Genomic DNA, 17,572 nt, shown 5'->3' on the forward strand with positions numbered 1-17,572 from the left:
CCAGAAATGAGAGCAGGTGTGCTGTGTCAGAATCATCCACACTAGGATAAACCTGCCCCAGGGGGCTGGGCTGGCTCTCTGAGGCCACAGCCCTTAAGCTGTTCCCACGTTGCTCCACACCTGCGCCAGGTGTGAGCTGGGTGGCGTGTGACTCCTCTTTTCATGGTTACTTGGATTAAGAGCCCCGCTGCATTCATGGCCCAGGTTGACGCATTTAAGTTGCGATTGTTGACATGTGGCTGACTGTGCGCCCCAGGTCACGAGGGTGATGTTTTCTTCCTTTGTGTTTTGCAGGTTGTGGGCTGCGCACTGCAGAAAGATACAGCTGAAGAAGGGTCGGCACCTTTCTGTTCAGCTTCATTAGTAACTCGGTCTACTTCTCGTGTCTTAGAATAGTAATTGGATTAGAGTTTGGGATATTCTAATATAACCGACTTTGGTGCACTGAAGTTTAATGCACAGAAGTGCATTAAATGGAGGCTGTCTGTTGATTAATTTCCAGTCGGTTAGAGGAGAACGACTCTGGGAACCTGACTGAGGTGTGTGTGACAGTGCCCCAGGGTTCCCGAGCTCTTGGCGGGTGGGGCTAATTTCTGCTGACCTGTTGTAAACAGTGTGTGTGACGTTGCGGACACGGAAAGACAACCCGCTAAGCTCGGAGGGCCACGGGGAGAGCATGTGCTTGTCGGGCGTGTGCTCCCCTTGCCGCTCTCTGGACTGACGTGGTGCTGTTGTCTCTGTGCAGACGGCTCCTCCAACCATGTTTACAACTACCAGCCCTGTGACCACCCGCGGCAGCCTTGCGACAGCTCGTGCCCTTGTGTGATAGCCCAGAATTTTTGTGAAAAGTTTTGTCAATGTAGTTCAGAGTGTAAGTATGTTGTCTTGATGTGATTACGTGAGAATTCAATAGGCTGTTGGTCAGCAATTTAAAACTGTAACCTCAGTCGGCACAAGGACACGGCAGCTCCTGCGTGCTCTTCCCTTTGGGAAATTCACTTATGCCACGAGCATGCATGGCGCCCAGGAGTGGCGCTGGGCCTGTATCCAGCCAGCCTCCTGGCTGACGCGGGTATGTGGGCAGGTTTAGGCGAATGTGGGTTAAAGGAGCTTTTATTTTTTCCCCCTTGATCATTTAACTTAAATCATAGTAGAGCTGACACAGAATGGAAGGGGACTCTAGAAATAGCTACCCAAATACTTTTTGGACACCAGAAACTGTTAAGAGTTAGGTGGGTTTAGTCTTCAGAATACAGGAATGTGTAGCATCAGGGTAGCGACTGTAATGATTTAATGAAACTGCACTGAAGCCTGGATACCAAGGAAGTACCTAGAACTCTATCGGAATGGTTGAGATCCGTGGATATTATGTAGTCCAAATCCTTCCTTCACACCTGCTTTATAAATCAAAGAACTGTACGTACACATGCCATCTAACAGACAAAAAAGGGGAGACAGGAACTCAGTGATCTCTTTCAGTATGGACAGCTTTAACTTTCCTGTTACTTCCCTTTCCTCATGTGTACGATGGGATAATACAGTTGTTGTGAGGCCTCCGTGCATTAATCAGGGCCTTAGCGCCAGACTTGAGCTGCACCATTAGGCAAGGTTTTCGTCTGACGAAGAACATCTCTCTGAAGGTCAGAACCGCTTTCCGGGATGCCGCTGCAAAGCCCAGTGCAACACCAAGCAGTGCCCGTGCTACCTGGCTGTCCGAGAGTGTGACCCCGACCTCTGTCTTACTTGTGGAGCCGCTGACCACTGGGACAGTAAAAACGTGTCCTGCAAGAACTGTAGCATTCAGCGGGGCTCTAAGAAGGTAGGGCGTGATCGTTGTTGGTGGGCTTCCGAGAGATGTCAAAGTCAGGATAGTCTTAGACCATTTAGCTGGGGCAAAAAAGTGATTATTGAATGGTACAGCTGATAAAAGGAAAATGGTTGATTTTTCTGTAGAATAGTTTGCTATAGGATGAACCAGTCAACTCTGAGAAGCAGCTGTTAATGGTATCGGATTTGAATAAGAGGTATTTTTCTAGTTGTTTAATAGATGATTCGATTTTCTTTTTTAAGTTTAGTTAACAGAACAAGTGGTTTATCTAGTCTCCTTAGAGCAAATCAGTGGTGTTCCTGTCAGAACAGAGAGACCCATTCTTATCAAATAGTATTCTGGGTTCCTTTTTGCACAGAGTAAAAGATGGGACTTCCCACAGTAGTTTCTGTAATAACCTTGAAAATAACACAGGCAGGAATTACATAACTGAAGCCTGGGCATTGCATGGACTTGACTTGTTGCAACCAGGGAGTTTATTGCTGACCAAAAGAAACTTAGTTTTTAGGGTACTATCAGTATCTTGGCTTTTTAGGGTAGCTGATAGATTTCTTCAGTTAATCATTTTTATAATAATAGCTGACATTTATTATTTAATACAGAGCAGGCCCTGGTCTAAGCACTTTGTGTATTAACTCATTAGTCTTCCTAACTCCCTGAGTTAGGAATAATCATTAAACCCAACGTTCTGAGACTTGTCAGGAAAGGAGCAGGAACTCAGCCAGGCGTTCCGGCCCCGGACCCTGTGCCATGAGTGACCACCCCGTGTGCACGCAGCACGCTCTTCTCTTAGGGTCTTGAACTAGTGTGTAATGTAACTGAGATCGCAGTACTGTCAGTCCTGCTCTACTGGAAGTTCTGTTTATGGCAGTGGCTTTATATTTTTGGCTGTGGCGTTTGCTATCAGGCGTTCAGACGGTTTTACTCTAGGTCCTCACGTCACAGTGATGCTGGCGTGGTTTCCCGGGGACACCCATTCAGCCCTGAGAACTCCCATTTCTCCCTCAATCCTGTACTTTCCCACTGTATGATGAAAACCCCTCCTTCAGTTCAGAAAGTGGATAATCCTAATGGCGACATGTCTTCCTACACATCTTTTACCTCCTAAAACAGAAAACTGTGTAGATACTTTGTACCAACGGGGTTTCATTTGCTTAACAGTATTTCGCTGGTCAGGAAGGTACTTGGTTAATTCTTCCCCGACAGGGAGTGTAGGCTGAGTCAGAACAAGCACAGATCGGTAACCTGGGGACCCGGGAGTCTTTTTCGAGGCCACGAGGATACTTGGAATGAAAGCATAATGATGAGCCACGATGAAAGGTCAGGGACTCATTCCCAAACAGACTCTAACGGTAGAAGCCACAGCAGTGATCAGCCCTCTTGGCATCCGCTAAGAACAGAATGCTGGCCCACGGGATCGTGCTGCCCCTCGCGGTGGTTTTTCGTGCTGTCGTGAGGAAGGGCTGTGGAAGGATGCGCCCAAGAGAAAAGCGCCCTGGAAGGAAGGGCAGCGCTTCGGGAGGAATAAAAGCTGGTGAAGAGCCAGGAGAGGGCCCCACGGGGGCTGGGACTGGACCCGGAGGAGGTGGTGATAGAGGCCGCCTTGGGGAGGTGCGGGGGGCACGGACAGAGGGGGAGCAAGGGGTCCCTGTGTGACAGGCACGTTGCACGTGAAGTCCAGGAAGTCAAGGGCGGAAGGACGGACAGGGAAGCAAATGGTGCAGCGTGTCAGGATGCCTCGTGCAAGGACCGCAGTCGGAGGGACCCGCACCAGCATAGGTGACGTCGTATTTCTGAGAGAGACAGAGGATACTCAGGCTCTCTACTTGATTTACAAAAACCAAAACGTTCTTGCAGTTTGCCAAGCCCTTCGGTAACGTGGGGGAGCTGACCCCTTCCCCCGCCCGTGGTTGAATTACCCTGGGTCATCCCATGTCTGGTTTGTCCATCTTCGCTCTCCTCTGATCATATGACTGTGTTTATTGTTCTCTAGCATTTATTGCTAGCACCGTCTGATGTGGCAGGCTGGGGGATTTTCATCAAAGATCCTGTACAGAAGAACGAATTCATCTCGGAATACTGCGGAGAGGTAAGGCACAGCCGTCCAGTTGCAGACAGAGGGATGCTCGCGGGCGTCATCTGTACTCACTTTGCTTGGGACTGATTTTCATTGGGCAAGTCTGTTGGGTTTGATGAGAAGTGAATTTAAAATGCCTTTTCAGCTTGGGCTTGTGGGTTTGGTTTGTTTGGAAGTTAAGCTACACGGCTTCAGTCCTTGTCACAGCTTTTATCACCTGGGGACAAGGGGGAGAACAAGAGCTTTAAAATGAGGAGTCTGTCCTACTTAATCCACAGCCAAGTTGATAAGGACCTAAGTTAGGAAAAACCCTGGGGCTGGCTTCATTGTGCGATTAACCCACCCGGTTTGTATTTTGTACTGAGTAAAAAGACTTTTTGTTCATCACTTTCTCCAAGCATAGTTGTTACTTTAAATGTGGAAGGATTCAATATTTCTAAGTTAGAGTCCTTAAAATATCACTGTTTTTGACAAAGAGAGAAACTGGCCACAGTGACCCCTCAAGGTCCCAACTGTTCCTGATGAGCTGGTGTGTGTTCGCCTACCAGGCTCACCTGTTGCAAAATAACCTCCCCCATGTCCTTCCTTTTAGATTATTTCTCAAGATGAAGCAGACAGAAGAGGGAAAGTATATGATAAATACATGTGCAGCTTTCTCTTCAACTTGAACAATGGTATGTTGATGAATTAGAGTGCATTTGTTCCCGGGTTGCACGGGCCCTTCTGGTGGCTTGAGTATCAGAAACGACATTAGGGGCCCCCAGTGTCTGCAGTGTTGGAAGGAGCCCCAGCCTGGGCTAAGGAATGGGCTGTTTGCTGGGAAGCCAGCCAGGTTGGATGAGTGTAACTTGGGGGCGGAGGTGGAGGCTCCCTGAGCCGTAGGGGGTTCTGTGTGCAGGGAGAGATCGCTGCCCTGGCCCCGGGCCGTTCCTTGGCTTCACTGCCTGGCTCTCCTCTCGTGCCCCTCTTGCCACAGGTACCAGCTGGCTGGGCCCACCTCCTCCAGTTAGTGCCTCTGACCTGGGAAGGGTGTGGAGCAAGGCCTCGTGAAGCATATCCACGACGTCCCTGGGGGTCCTCAGAGGACAGTGAGGGTAAAGGGCGCTGCGTGTGCAGATGCTGATCCTGGGTGGAAGACTTCTGGTGTAGTCGGGTCACTGCTGGGAGTGTGCACGTCACACCCAAGCTATTCAGGGGGCCTCTCAGCTGAAGCAGGTAGAGTGGGTTCTTTCATGAATGTGCTCCATAATGAAGAAAACTAATATAATTTAAAATGTGAAGGGAAGAATTTAGTTAGATTTTATTTTTTGCCATGCTTTGGTCAGTAACAGGTGTTTACAGCTGATATAACTGTCTGGAATCACTGATTAATTTTTACCTAGAGAACATTTTCTTCCAAATGTCATTTCATACTAGGTGAAGTTGGTTGAATGATTTGCTTTTGAAGGCGAACCCTGAAGAAGCATAACCAGTTGTATTTCCAGAATCATAATAACTTTGTGTTTACTGCTCTGTATAGCTGAAATTGTTTACGGGATTGTGCTTATTTTTTCTCTTTAGATTTTGTGGTGGATGCAACCCGCAAGGGTAACAAAATTCGTTTTGCAAATCACTCAGTAAATCCAAACTGCTATGCAAAAGGTAGGTGTCCCCGGAGGTGGAGCTGCCGCAGGTTGGCCTGAGTGGTTCTGGGTTGACACTTGTTACGTGAACGGTCAGCAACTCTCCTGGGCCGACTTCACTGACCCCGGCATCTCTCTCTGCAGTGATGATGGTTAACGGCGATCACAGGATAGGGATTTTTGCTAAGAGAGCCATCCAGACTGGTGAAGAGCTGTTTTTTGATTACAGGTTGGTAACAGTACATTTCTAGAGTCATCAAGGGCTTTTCCTCTCTGGTCCAGCTCCAGGCTGGAGCTTCTGTCGTTAGAGTTAACAGAGTTCTGGTCGTTATTTGTCGTGGGCAGTGGTGGGAGTTTGGTAACGTAGTTTTCCATTATACAAGTAATGCTTTAATATAAGTCAAAAAAAATGTGGACAGCTGCATTTTACCTTTGGGGTCCTTTCTGCGGGAGAAGGCACGCCGGCCGGCAGCCTCTGCTGTCAAGCTCTGGGGGATAAACTGACGAGTTGTATAATTTTTATTTAAATGCACTCAGATGACTGTCTAGTTAAACGAATCCTGTGGCTGAATGTACATCCCATCCAGAAGCTGTTTCTTGAGTGCTGAGTTGTCGTAAAGTAGGGCCCGTGTGTAGCCACTTTCAATGGCAAAATTAGTGGGAGGTTACGAAGCCGTAGCCCCCCCAGCTCTGAGTGAGGGGCAGCTGGTAGACCTTCCTTTGGGTGCACTGTAGGTTCCAGCCGGCAGTGGAGGTCGCAGGTGCCTCTTCTGGCCTCTGTCCTGTTCTTTCTTCAAGGCGGGGGCGGGGCGTGACCAGCTCTGGCTGCTTTGACTAAGGGCCCAAGTCAGGGCTCTGCCGCGTCGCAGTTACTTTGCCTTCCCCGTGTTAGGCCTAATCACCGCGCTGCGGGCCTGCCTTCGCTGGAGGTTGGTTTCAGGGGCACAGGGCTGGCTGGGGAGAGAACTGGGGAAGGGTTGTACTGCCAGTTCCATCCACTTTGCAACTGGAATTGGCCCAATGATGCAGCTGTGTAACAGGATGCGTGTGTGCTTTTCCTTGTGGACGTGTGAGTGCAACACACTCAACGAAGCAGACTTGGTTGTGTTGGATCTCACCCCGGGCTGGAGGGCACTCACCCCTTTTTCTTGCTGTTTGTTTCAGATAGTACTCACCCCTTTTTCTTGCTGTTTGTTTGTTTCAGATACAGCCAGGCTGACGCCCTCAAGTACGTGGGCATCGAAAGAGAAATGGAAATCCCTTGACGTCTGCTACCTCCCCCCTTCTCCTCTTGGAACAGCTGCCTTAGCTTCAGGAACCTCGAGTACTGTGGGCGATTTAGAAAAAGAAAATGCAGTTTGAAATTCTGAATTTGCTAAAAGTACTGTAAGAATAATTTATAGTAATGAGTTTAAAAATCAACTTTTTATTGCCTTCTCACCAGCTGCAAAGTGTTTTGTACCAGTGAATTTTTGCAATAATGCAGTGTGGTACATTTTTCAACTTTGAATAAAGAATACTTGAACTTCTCCTGGTCGTTGTCATCTGTCAGTCACACAGCTTCCTCAGCTGATTTTAGAAAAAGACGACTGAGTCTAATGGGAAAAACATTTAACTCCTTCGGTTTTCCAGTAGCCATCCTACTGAAATCTTGGTTTCACTAATACTGCCTATTTATTAATTAGGCAAGTTAATACCAAATATAACCAATATACGCCTACATATAAACCTACTACCGCTAATACACGTCACAATTAATAAGGGACTCACTGCTGGCATCGGAGACCAGCGCGGGGCACGTCCCCGGCTGCCGAGAGGCCTGCAGCTACGTACCCTCTAAGCCTCGTTCTCCACGTGAAACAACAGACAATCGGAGGAAGCGACTTCTGAGAACCGATCTAGCTCTAAATCCCACGAGTCTAGATACAGCCCTTCAGATACGACGGGGATATGTAGCCAGACTAGGTTCCTACCTCCTTGAAGAAGTAATAAGAACACCCTCTTTCTTTCTTACGTCCCAAGGAGGTGGCGCTGCTCCTCGGGCCAGGCGGCGGTGGCACAGTGACGCCGTCGTGGTGGGAGAGCCCAGACGGCTGTCGTCAGCCCGGGTGTGTAGCTGCCTCTACTAGAGTTTGGTAAATTTTCACTGATTTATAACGTGGTAATGGTTAACGGGAAGCGCAGTCAGAACTCACCTTCCTCTGCAGTTACACAAAACGCTGAGAAGACTGGTTCCCACCGCATCCACGCACAAGCCGTAGCCACCTGAGTCCTGGCGTACAGTTCATGGGCCCCTTGGCTTTGGCAGCGAAGAGACCCAGCCTTGGGGGCTAGTCTTGTGTGTCAGCCGTGTCTTCTCTGCCACCCTGCTGGGATGTCCTGTCCCCACGCCCCACCCAGGAAGCGGGACCTGCACTCGGCCGCCTGTCACTGACCTGTTCACGGAGGGTCACCCTGCGTTTGCCTGATCACCGCATCCCGCCCTTGGCGCTCAGCCCCAGCGGAGCCCGTCTGTTCCCTGCTGCACGTGGGCCTGTTCAGGACGCCCCAGGGATGACTTGCCCCCAACAGCAGCTACTGACAGCTCATCCCAGCCACAACTTTTCTACTGCGTGTAGCTCCCAACCTGTCCCCAGACGCCAACACCAGGAGGTGGGTCCTTGAGCTCAGGTAGGTTCTGCTCGTTTAGTACACCAGAGGCCCAAATGCAGCAGAAAGACAGCAGTTGTACCGATGGACGGCAGTCCTTGCGAGCACCAGCTGGTGTGTATTCTCGGTGCACAGCAGGCTTTGTACCCTGATTTGCAATGTACCTCCAGTAACCTACCCACTGACCTCGTGGACACGGAGATTCTGACCAGAAACACTGTTGACACGCAGCCACGGCTACATCCCATGTGATCAAGAGCGTCCTTCGGTCCAGGCAGCTTTAGATCTTCCTTTATCTGTAATGGGGGAAAAAAACCACAGAGCTTGACACAACGTATTCAAATACCCAGTTAACAGAGAAAATTGGCAAAAGCTAAGTTCAAGTACGTGCTTTTCTCCCTTCCCCTTGCTCCCCTCACCGAGGTGGTAATTGACTTTGTATGTGGGTAAGCCTGGTGGTTAGCTCCCTACCAGGGAAAACAGACGCCTACGTAGGATGAGATGAGTGTAACGAGTTATCACAAGATACGGATACGTTTCAAATAGTTTCCATGGTTGAGGGATACCACCCATTGTTCATTGAGGATAAAGAACCCGACAACAGGCTGCCCAGCTGGCCGGTGTCTGTAGTCCTGAAGCTGTTCCCCTGACGGTCATGAGGGCCCACGTGTCTGACCGCAGTCCTGATGTCCGAATACAGGCAGCACCTCAGCCTCAGAGTAAACTGCCCCAAGCAAATCTGAAGGCACCATGACAACACCGTTCCGTGTGTCAAAATTCTTTTCAATATTTTGTAATTTATAAAAAATTTATAATTATCTACCTGGAAACTGCTTCCTCTTTTTTTATTTTTTATTTTTTGGCTGTGCTGGGTGACATACAGGATCTTAGTTCCCCCGGCCAGGGATCGAACCCGTGCCCCCTGCGGTGGGAGCGTGGAGTCCTAACCCCTGGACCGCCGGGGAAGTCCCGCTAATTATTTTTTGATATTGTCTGAATCACTCACCCTCCAGCCTTCACTGAATCCAGTCAGTGACTCAAAAGTCCCGATTTCCACCTCTGCCCCCGCACCCACCAAAAGTCAACTAACATCGTGTAATTTCGATTTGCAGATGGGTCGTCAAGAGGGATTTCACATGTGGACGTTTTGAAGAACGTAAGTATTCTGCCGGGAGTTGTATGAGCTTTGGGCTCTTACTGGAATAAGCTCAAATAAATGCTTGCTTGTTCCTCCAGCCTGTTACAAACAATTCCAGTGACGGGTGTATGTAGCACCTGGTATTAGAAATGGTCCAATACATCAAATCCGCACAGCTTTTTGTATGTGAACCGCACCTCCAGAAAGAGGTTTTAAAAAACCATCCACACTCACCTATTATGACCAAGTCACTGTGCTGCCACTGGAGATGAAATTCGTGTATATAAAATCAAATCACCCAGACAAGTTATTGCCATTCCTAAAAAAAAAAAAAAGAAATTGTCTTCATTAGAAGGGGGATTCAGTTCAAATGGGTCAGCATGTCGGATTTTTTCATCTGGGTGTGGTAAAATCTTAAATTTCTTTCAAAGGAAAATTAGATACCTCAACAAATAGGTAAGGCCATCTTAAAATGCTCAGTCAGTAAAAATATGTTAAATTCAGGTGCCTCTTGGTCCTGCAGCTCATTCTCCCTGCACCTGCTACTTAGGCCTGTACTCTGGCGTCCCTGGCTGCTTCTCACAAAGGCACTGCCGGGTGACCGCCTGGCAGTTTGCATTAACGCAGACGTGAGGTCCAAGAGCCCAGCCCAGGAGAGAGAGGCTCCTGGCAGTGGGGCCCCACCTTGCCTGCTCCCCTCCCAGGCGAGAGGAAATGGTGCCCTCAGACCACGGTACCACAGCGATAGCCTGGAATATGGTTTTCCTTCAACCGACCAACTCCTGTGGGTGCTGCCAGGACTGCCGTCCACCATCCCTCCCGCAGGGCGTGGACTTCCTGTAGCAACTGTGCATCAAACAGCTTTCAGAAGGCCTGGGCATCTGTCCCTAAGTAGGTTCAGAAGATACTTACTATTGACGTTATCCTGAAAAATGCAGGAAACTCAATTCTCATGGCTTGTGTTTGGAGGCCCCGGCCGTCCTTGTTAGGCTAGGATATGGTTTAGGGAACAGAGGCACAAAGTCTTGAGCTGCTTTTTATTCCACACCCATTGAACAGGACAGTTGCCAAGTGTGAGGGGGGTGGGCAGGCACAGGTACTGAATCTGAGGACGGGAGGGAACCACCCGATCACCTACCGTCAGTCCGCCTTTGCTCACAGATGTCCTAGGTCCTACCAAAGGCACTCTTCATCCTGGAGGAACTCAAGAGGCAGCAGCAAAATCTCATTAAAATTTACCTTCCCACTCTCGATGAGACTCAGACACAAGCTGGGCAACTGGCTCCGTGGTGGTTACTTACAGCACGTTAGTCGCGGAGGCGGATGGACTGTTGAGAGGAGAAGCAGAGCTGTGGTCCCAGCCAGGACTCGCGGGCAGTTAGGCCGTCCTCGGAGCCCCAGGGCACTGCAGGATCTGGGGGGAGGGACGGTCCCCTGGGGTGGTGGCAATGCTCTTTGCCTGGTTCACACACTGGGAATCTTCTATGATTGTTTGAAAAAGAAGAATGTACTAGAAAAACAAAGAGTGGACACCATTACACAAGTGCTTAGTCTATTACTACTACTCCTTTTAATAACCTGTTTAACTTTTAATTTTTAAAAACTAACCTGTTAGGTGCCAGATTGGTCCAAGAAACTGGAAGGACTTAGCTTTGGCGTCTTCCTCTGGCCCTGCTCTTGGAACCTGGCCTCCGGGCAGGTAGGGACCGCATAGGTGTTGACAAGCATGTTCACGTCTCACATCACGGGAGTTGCCTGTGGTTTATGGGGACCACGAAGCCCCTGAGACTGAGCCTTCCCCGGGCCTCTGCTCCCACCTCCCGTTCCTTCTGTCCTCGGGCCGGGAAGTGACCGCCTGGGGGCTGAGTGACAGTGGTACATCGCCAACACCAGGACCGCGGATGAGGAGTGACTGTCCTTCGAACAACTGGTCGGAAGCAGGAGGGAGGCGCTGGTGGTAGACACGGTCCCCAAGCCGCACTCGTGACCAGCGCCCGGGAACAGGGGCCACTCTTCCCACGGGAGGTGTCGGGATGACCCCGTCCAGCCTTGCAAGTGTCCACAGAGAAGCCATGGGAGGCGCTGAGGCCTGGGAGCTGCCGTTCAGTCGCTGGAGGAAATCGCGGGGCTGAGCACAAGCGTCGAGGAGAAAAAGACGACAAAGGGCTTAAGATGGGAAGAGCTTACAAAGGCCAGTCTCAGGAGGGCAGCCCTTGGGGCCTCAGGAAGACACTGGGAATACCCGTTTGCACAATCATTATGTCTTTTATTTACATATAGAAATTAGTAAAACTTAAAACAAAACCAAATGCGACTTGTACAGAAATCCTTTAATTTTCTTTATTTTCACACATTAAAAAATGAAACACACTATACAAATGGTTTTTCATAGCGGATTACACGTGGGTCCATTCAGACCTGCTCTCCAGGCGCTGCCGGCCTCCGAAGGGCCGCCCGGCCGGCCGCTGTCATTCACGTGGCCAATGGGTTGATTCGGATGCAGAAGCATGCAGCCCTCAGCGAGGAAGGTTCCATCCCCTCTGGTCTTAAATTAGCTTAAATGGCGTCGGTGTCCGTATTTACAGACGTGAAGTGTGGCGATCCTGAGCAGTTCTCATCGCCCCGAGCCCGCGATGGGAGCCTGGGCCTCGGGCCGAGCAGGAGGTCCGCGTGGCGCCGCCGCCGCCGCCGCCGCCTCGTCTCCATCCTTCCCACGGGACGAGGGGCTGCGCCGCGGTCAGACCCCTCCAGGAGGGTTAGGCCAGGTAACTGTAGGTGTCCTTTTCACCATCCACTCGCTCCAAATATTCCTTCTCGATCAGAATGTCAATGCATTTCTGGGCGCCATTTTTAGAAGAGGAAGAGGTAGTGAAAGGGAAAAACATGTTCAGGGTCGGAACGGAGACGGACCCCCCTCCATCCCTGGGGCACCGCCGCCTCCCCGCCCGGAGCCCCGCCCCCGCGGCTCCCGTCCCTCCAGCCGCACCCGCCCCGCGGTACCTGCCGCCCAGTTTCTGTTTGAAATGACCGCAACCAGAAACGAGCCTCGAGTGTGCCCAGGGGCCGCGGGCCACCCAGGGGACCCGGAGCAACGAGCCACATCCATGGAGACCGCCTCCCCGGCGGGCTCGGCGGGCTCGGCAGACGCGGGAGGGCGGGACTCTCAAGACCCTCTGGGCAGAGTTCAAGGCGGCAAAGTGCCACGCGGCGGTGGTGACACCAGGGCGTGGCTACCGGGCCGGGAGGGAGCGCGAGGCTCCCTCTCGTCTGGGGCAGCTGCTCGCTTTGCCAAGGTCAGCAAGCTGAATGCTGAGGATTTTGCCCTTCTCTGTGTACGTGCTTCAATAAAACGTTGAAAAATTCATCCTATTTTCTTTTGCAGAAACCTATTATACGTGACTAAGCCAAGTTCCTTCTTCGCGACACAGCCATCAGCCTAGTGTGGTTACCTCTTCTGGCTTCTGAAATGTAATCTGAATGCTTCTGCTATTAATTCTTGTACCTTAATTACTGGGACCCGAGGCTTGAACCTTGAGGACAGCTGGGTCAGCACTTCTCCAAGTAACTGCTGGTGCTTCAGAACCTTCCTCATTTTCATAATTCTCACAATAGCCGCCTGTGTGACCAAGGAAAGAAAAACAAATGTGTTTAACAGAGTTAAAAGAACGTAGCCGTAGTAATTAAGAAGAACTAGCAACAAGGCTGCCAAACACGCAGAGGACTACGATTTCCTAACAGGTAACAAGCACACCGCAGGTCAGAGAGGGCAGGGCGCCAACTCCATCTACTTAAGTTTCAGCACCAACACAACAAACATTAAAATGTTTTGGTCTTATGAGCAGCAATTTTAGCAATTTAACCCAAGTAGAAAACACTTTTAAAATGAGAAAAAGTTCAGTCTTCGAAGCCACGGAAGCCGCCTGACCCTGCACTAAACAACTTTCCCTCCCTCCCATCTTAGTAACTCACCACAGGTATTTGCTCTCACCTATTTCATCGATTATTCCATCTACTCCATCCAGAACCACCCATCATCCTGGCCACCACTCCCAAGTCACAGGACACACAGCCCAGAGGAAGCACCACCCCCGCTGCGGCGGCCACCTCCCACGCGAGGGGACAGGCACCCAGTGTCACCTGGATCAGAAGCTTGCGATCTTCCTCGATGTTTTTGTGTGTGGTTTCTTGTTCCTGCTTCTGTTCCGTTTTCATTGGCACATTGATGTTAACCCTTAATTTCTTACTGTCAAGAAAATCGAGGAAATCAATCACTATTGTTTTAAAAGGCACGCAGTAAAGGCTTCTTTCTGTTTTCAATCTTTAAGAGGTGCTTTGCTCCCCAGACGAAGGGTGGAGAGTGTGACTGACCATCTCCCGCTTCCCTGCCACTCATCTCTCTGAAAAGCCCCTAGTTCTCCGCAGGGCGGGTTCCTGCTCTGCCAGCAGGAGGACGTCTGTATTGCAGGAAATTCAGTTCCTTAACCTGCTCTCCCAAACTCTGTCAAGTGAAATAAAATCAAGACACTGGGACACAGAGGTCCAAACTTTCTAGGCGAGCCATTTAAGGAGACTTATTTATTTGCCAATAGAAGAAAAATCCCAAAGCTGAAAGAGTCAAATGGAGACCCACCCAGGATGGGTCAGAGGGAATCAGAGGACCCTGTCAAAGGCCTGCCAGGCCTGGCACCGTGCTCACAGCCCCCCATCTGAGGTGATACCAGTAAGTGCACTGGGGGTCAGGGGATAAGTCTACGGCCTAGGACCATCTACTTGTTAGATTTTCCTTACTTTTTATAACCAAGATATAATTTTATTAAGGTATCTGGCTTCAATTCCACCTCATCAACATTTGCATTTTCGTCTTCCAAGACCTATAAGAAAACAACTGTTACTACGTAATCTCAGGAAAAGGCTTTCTTCTAGCTTAACATAAAAAGTACACAAACATACCAATAACTTTGACTTCAATAAAATCTGTAGGACTTGTGCCAAAATGTCCTGCAATTAAAGAGAAAACAGAAAATGCATTTTTCTTTGTAATAAGAACCACAGCCCCAGTCCCACAGTCCATTCTTCTATGGAAAAATAATAGTCACTGAAGTAGAATACGCCCGGAGGAAAAAGAGGGATGGTGCCTCTTACAGGGTCCCCAAAACCTACTCCTACAAGTGAAATCAACCCCTTTCTGCTCTTGATCACCTAGTATTAAAACTGACAATTCTACTACAAATATTAGAAATCGTGCATAACTGATTCCTTTGACTAAATCTTCTTAGATGCCTGACGGCGCATCTTGAACACTGATCACCGCAAAGAATGAGCAGAGGGAGTGTCATGGGCCCAGACACGGTGGACAACACCGTCTGCTCACAAACAGGACGGGGATGGTGCCCGTCACCCTGCCGCTGACCCATCTTTGGTGAACTCTAAGCCCGTCGTGTGGCCTCTGGGCCGCTTCCTCCCCCCGAGAGTAGGTGGTCAACCGTTTCTCAGCTCTCCTTTAGCTCCACAGCTTCCCGATCCCATGGAATCGGACAGTCACCAGGCCGCTCACATGCGCAGCCCCTCCTCCCTGGACGGAAAGGGCCGCCCCCCACGTAAGGGAAGCCCATCCTGGTCAAGGAGAGCTGGAGAGGCCTCTGGTGTGGTGACTGGCCCAGAGTCCAGAGCAGGATGAGGACGCTGCTGGCCACGCCCGGGGCACAGATGCAGAGGCTGCCTTCCTGAGCCAAGCTGACTCCTACTGTGGAGGGCAGGGGAGGGGTCAGCCCCCCACGGGGAGCCGGCTCTGCACTAAAAACTGGCTCAGGGGCTGGTGGGGAGCTCAGCTCCGAAAAGCAGGTCCCCGACCGAGGGCAGAGCCCCACACCAGGGTCTGGGGGCAACCTAAGCCTCCACCCTAAAGGAAGCCTCCTCCTTCCGGTGAGGAATGAGGAGTGAAGAACACTCCTACGTGCAGAGAAGCAGATTAGTTTTGTTATTAGAAACTGAGAATGTATTCTGGACTAACTTGAAGCAGGACTCACAAATAAATGACTTTCCTAATTCACATTCTATGAGGCCAGAACTAGCCCGACACCAAAACCAGACAAAATCGTCAAAAGAAAATGGCAGACCAATTTCCTATGAATAAAGATGGAAAAATCCTCAAGAAAATTCCAGCAAACATATAAATTCCAGCAGCATATAAAGAGCGTTATACACCATGACCAAGTGGTATTTATCCCAAGAATGCAAGGGTGATTCAACATTAAAAAAAAAAAAATCAACATAATGCACCATTATTGATGGACAAAAAGCACATAGTTATCTCAATGCAGTAGAAAAAGCATTTAAACAGAATCCAACACTCTTTCATAATAAAAACACTAAAACCAAAACAAAACTAAACAAAACAAAAAACTAGGAATAGAAGGGAATTTCTTCAGTCTAGTAAACAGCATCTAAGAGAAACTTAAGTGACTGTAAGGCTTCCCCCAAGATCAGGAACAAGACAAGGATGCCTGGTCTTACCACTTGTATTCAACAATGTACTGTGAATTCTATCCAAAGCAATTAGGCAAGAAAAATAAATAAAAGGCATTCAAATAGGAAAAGTAAGTAGTAAAACTATCTGCATCTGCAGATGACATGGTCACGTATTAAAAAAGCCCTGAAGTATCCACACAAAAAATATTAGAATAAATGAGTTCAGCAAGGTTGCAGGATACAAGTTCAATACATAATTATATTTCTACACACCAGCAATGAACAAACAATTCCATTAACAATAGCATCAAACTTAAAATACTTAGGAATAAATTTAACCAAAGAAGTGTAAAGGCTTGCATAATGAAAACTATCAATATGAGACACAGTTTAAAAAGAATACAAGACAGTCTGAATAAATGGAAAGACATCCATGTTCACAGAAGACTTAATATTGTTAGGATGGCAATTCTCCTTCCAAAGCAATCTACAGATTTAACAGAATCCCCATCACAATTCCAACTGCCTTTTTTGCAGAAACGGACAAGCTGATTCTGAAACTTATATGGACCCAGAATAGCCAACACAATCTTGAAAAAGAACGAAGTTGGATGTCACAATTCCAAAACTTACTACAAAACAACAGTAACCAAGACAATGTACTGGCATAAGAACAGACATTTAGATCAGTGGAAAAGAATTGGGAATCCAGAAAGAAACCCATACATCTATGGCCAATTGATTTTGACAGGTTGCTAGTACGAACCAATAGGGAAAAAACATGTACAAAAATATCCAATCACTATGTTGTACACCTGAAGCTAATGTATTAATTTATACTTCAATTATACTTCAATAAAAAGTCAGGGCTTCCCTGGTGGCACAGTGGTTGAGAATCCATCTGCCAATGCAGGGGACACGGGTTCAATCCCCTGTGGGTCCAGGAAGATCCCACATGCCACGGAGCAACTAAGCCCGTGTGCCACAACTACTGAGCCTGCGCTCTAGAGCCTATGAGCCACAACTACTGAGCCCATGAATAAACAAATGTATGTGTGTGTGTGTGTGTGTGTGTGTGTGTGTGTGTGTGTATATATATATAAAGTCAACTGTACTTCAATAAAAAGAAAAAGACAGGGAAAGAATAATCTCTGACCTTGGATTAGGTAATGGTTCCTTAGATATGACACCAAAAGCACAATCAATAGAAGAAAAATAAAGTGGACTTCATCAAAATTAAAACGATGTGTGTGATTAAGAAAATGAAAACCCAGAGAACAAGAGAAAATATTTGTAAATCATGTATCTGAAAAGGGTCTACTATGCAGAATATGTGAAGAATTCTTACAACTCAACAAAAAAGACAAATAACCCAATTAAAAACGGGCATAAACATCATTAGTTGTTAGGGAAATGCAAATAATCACAATGCGGCACTACTTCATATCCACTAGGATGTGTATAATTTTTTAAAAAAATGGATAACAACTAATGTTGGCAAGGATGTGGAGAAAGTGGACCCTCATACGCTACTGGTGAGAATACAAGCTGGTGTAGCCACTGCGGAACAGTCTGGCAGTTCCTTCAAGAGATAAATATAAGTTATCATGACTCAGCAATTCCACATCTAGATTTATACCCAAGAGAACTGAGAATATGTTCATACAAAGACTTGAAAGGTGGAAACAACCCAAATGTCCATCAGCTGATGAATGGATAGACATAAGGTGGTCCATCCATATACTGGAACATATTTCGGCCATAAAAAGAGGATGAAATACAGATACGTG

The 17,572-nt window shown here is 48.4% G+C and overlaps 2 protein-coding genes and 1 long non-coding RNA gene across 7 annotated transcripts in view; 1 reads left to right on the forward strand and 2 right to left on the reverse strand.

The window, feature by feature from the left end:
* Positions 1 to 7,050, forward strand: part of EZH2 (enhancer of zeste 2 polycomb repressive complex 2 subunit) — a 61,978-nt gene extending 54,928 nt beyond the window's left edge. For all 3 annotated transcript variants that reach the window (XM_030854112.2, XM_030854109.2, XM_060305181.1), the window contains exons 13-20: positions 295 to 335; positions 746 to 871; positions 1,641 to 1,819; positions 3,822 to 3,917; positions 4,498 to 4,579; positions 5,466 to 5,546; positions 5,672 to 5,756; positions 6,732 to 7,050. In XM_030854112.2, the coding sequence (XP_030709972.1) occupies positions 295 to 335; positions 746 to 871; positions 1,641 to 1,819; positions 3,822 to 3,917; positions 4,498 to 4,579; positions 5,466 to 5,546; positions 5,672 to 5,756; positions 6,732 to 6,792 (751 nt within the window). In that variant the 3' untranslated portion in view covers positions 6,793 to 7,050. The remainder of the gene's footprint in view (positions 1 to 294; positions 336 to 745; positions 872 to 1,640; positions 1,820 to 3,821; positions 3,918 to 4,497; positions 4,580 to 5,465; positions 5,547 to 5,671; positions 5,757 to 6,731) is intronic.
* On the reverse strand, positions 152 to 10,860 carry LOC115851818 (uncharacterized). The gene is made up of 6 exons (XR_004038940.2): positions 10,616 to 10,860; positions 10,453 to 10,517; positions 10,227 to 10,304; positions 9,549 to 9,633; positions 6,703 to 8,472; positions 152 to 4,122 (listed from the first exon to the last, which is right to left on the reverse strand). It is a non-coding gene; the product is annotated as an uncharacterized lncRNA (long non-coding RNA).
* Positions 10,861 to 11,626: 766 nt separating this feature from the next.
* CUL1 (cullin 1) overlaps positions 11,627 to 17,572 on the reverse strand; it is a 106,597-nt gene continuing 100,651 nt past the window's right edge. For all 3 annotated transcript variants that reach the window (XM_060305180.2, XM_030854103.2, XM_030854102.3), the window contains exons 18-22: positions 14,265 to 14,312; positions 14,103 to 14,185; positions 13,452 to 13,557; positions 12,817 to 12,930; positions 11,627 to 12,151 (exon numbers count right to left, since the gene is read on the reverse strand). In XM_060305180.2, the coding sequence (XP_060161163.1) occupies positions 12,071 to 12,151; positions 12,817 to 12,930; positions 13,452 to 13,557; positions 14,103 to 14,185; positions 14,265 to 14,312 (432 nt within the window). In that variant the 3' untranslated portion in view covers positions 11,627 to 12,070. The remainder of the gene's footprint in view (positions 12,152 to 12,816; positions 12,931 to 13,451; positions 13,558 to 14,102; positions 14,186 to 14,264; positions 14,313 to 17,572) is intronic.

The sequence above is a fragment of the Globicephala melas genome, chromosome 9 (genome assembly GCF_963455315.2).
Source record: "Globicephala melas chromosome 9, mGloMel1.2, whole genome shotgun sequence".
Classification (NCBI taxonomy): Eukaryota; Metazoa; Chordata; class Mammalia; order Artiodactyla; family Delphinidae; genus Globicephala; species Globicephala melas.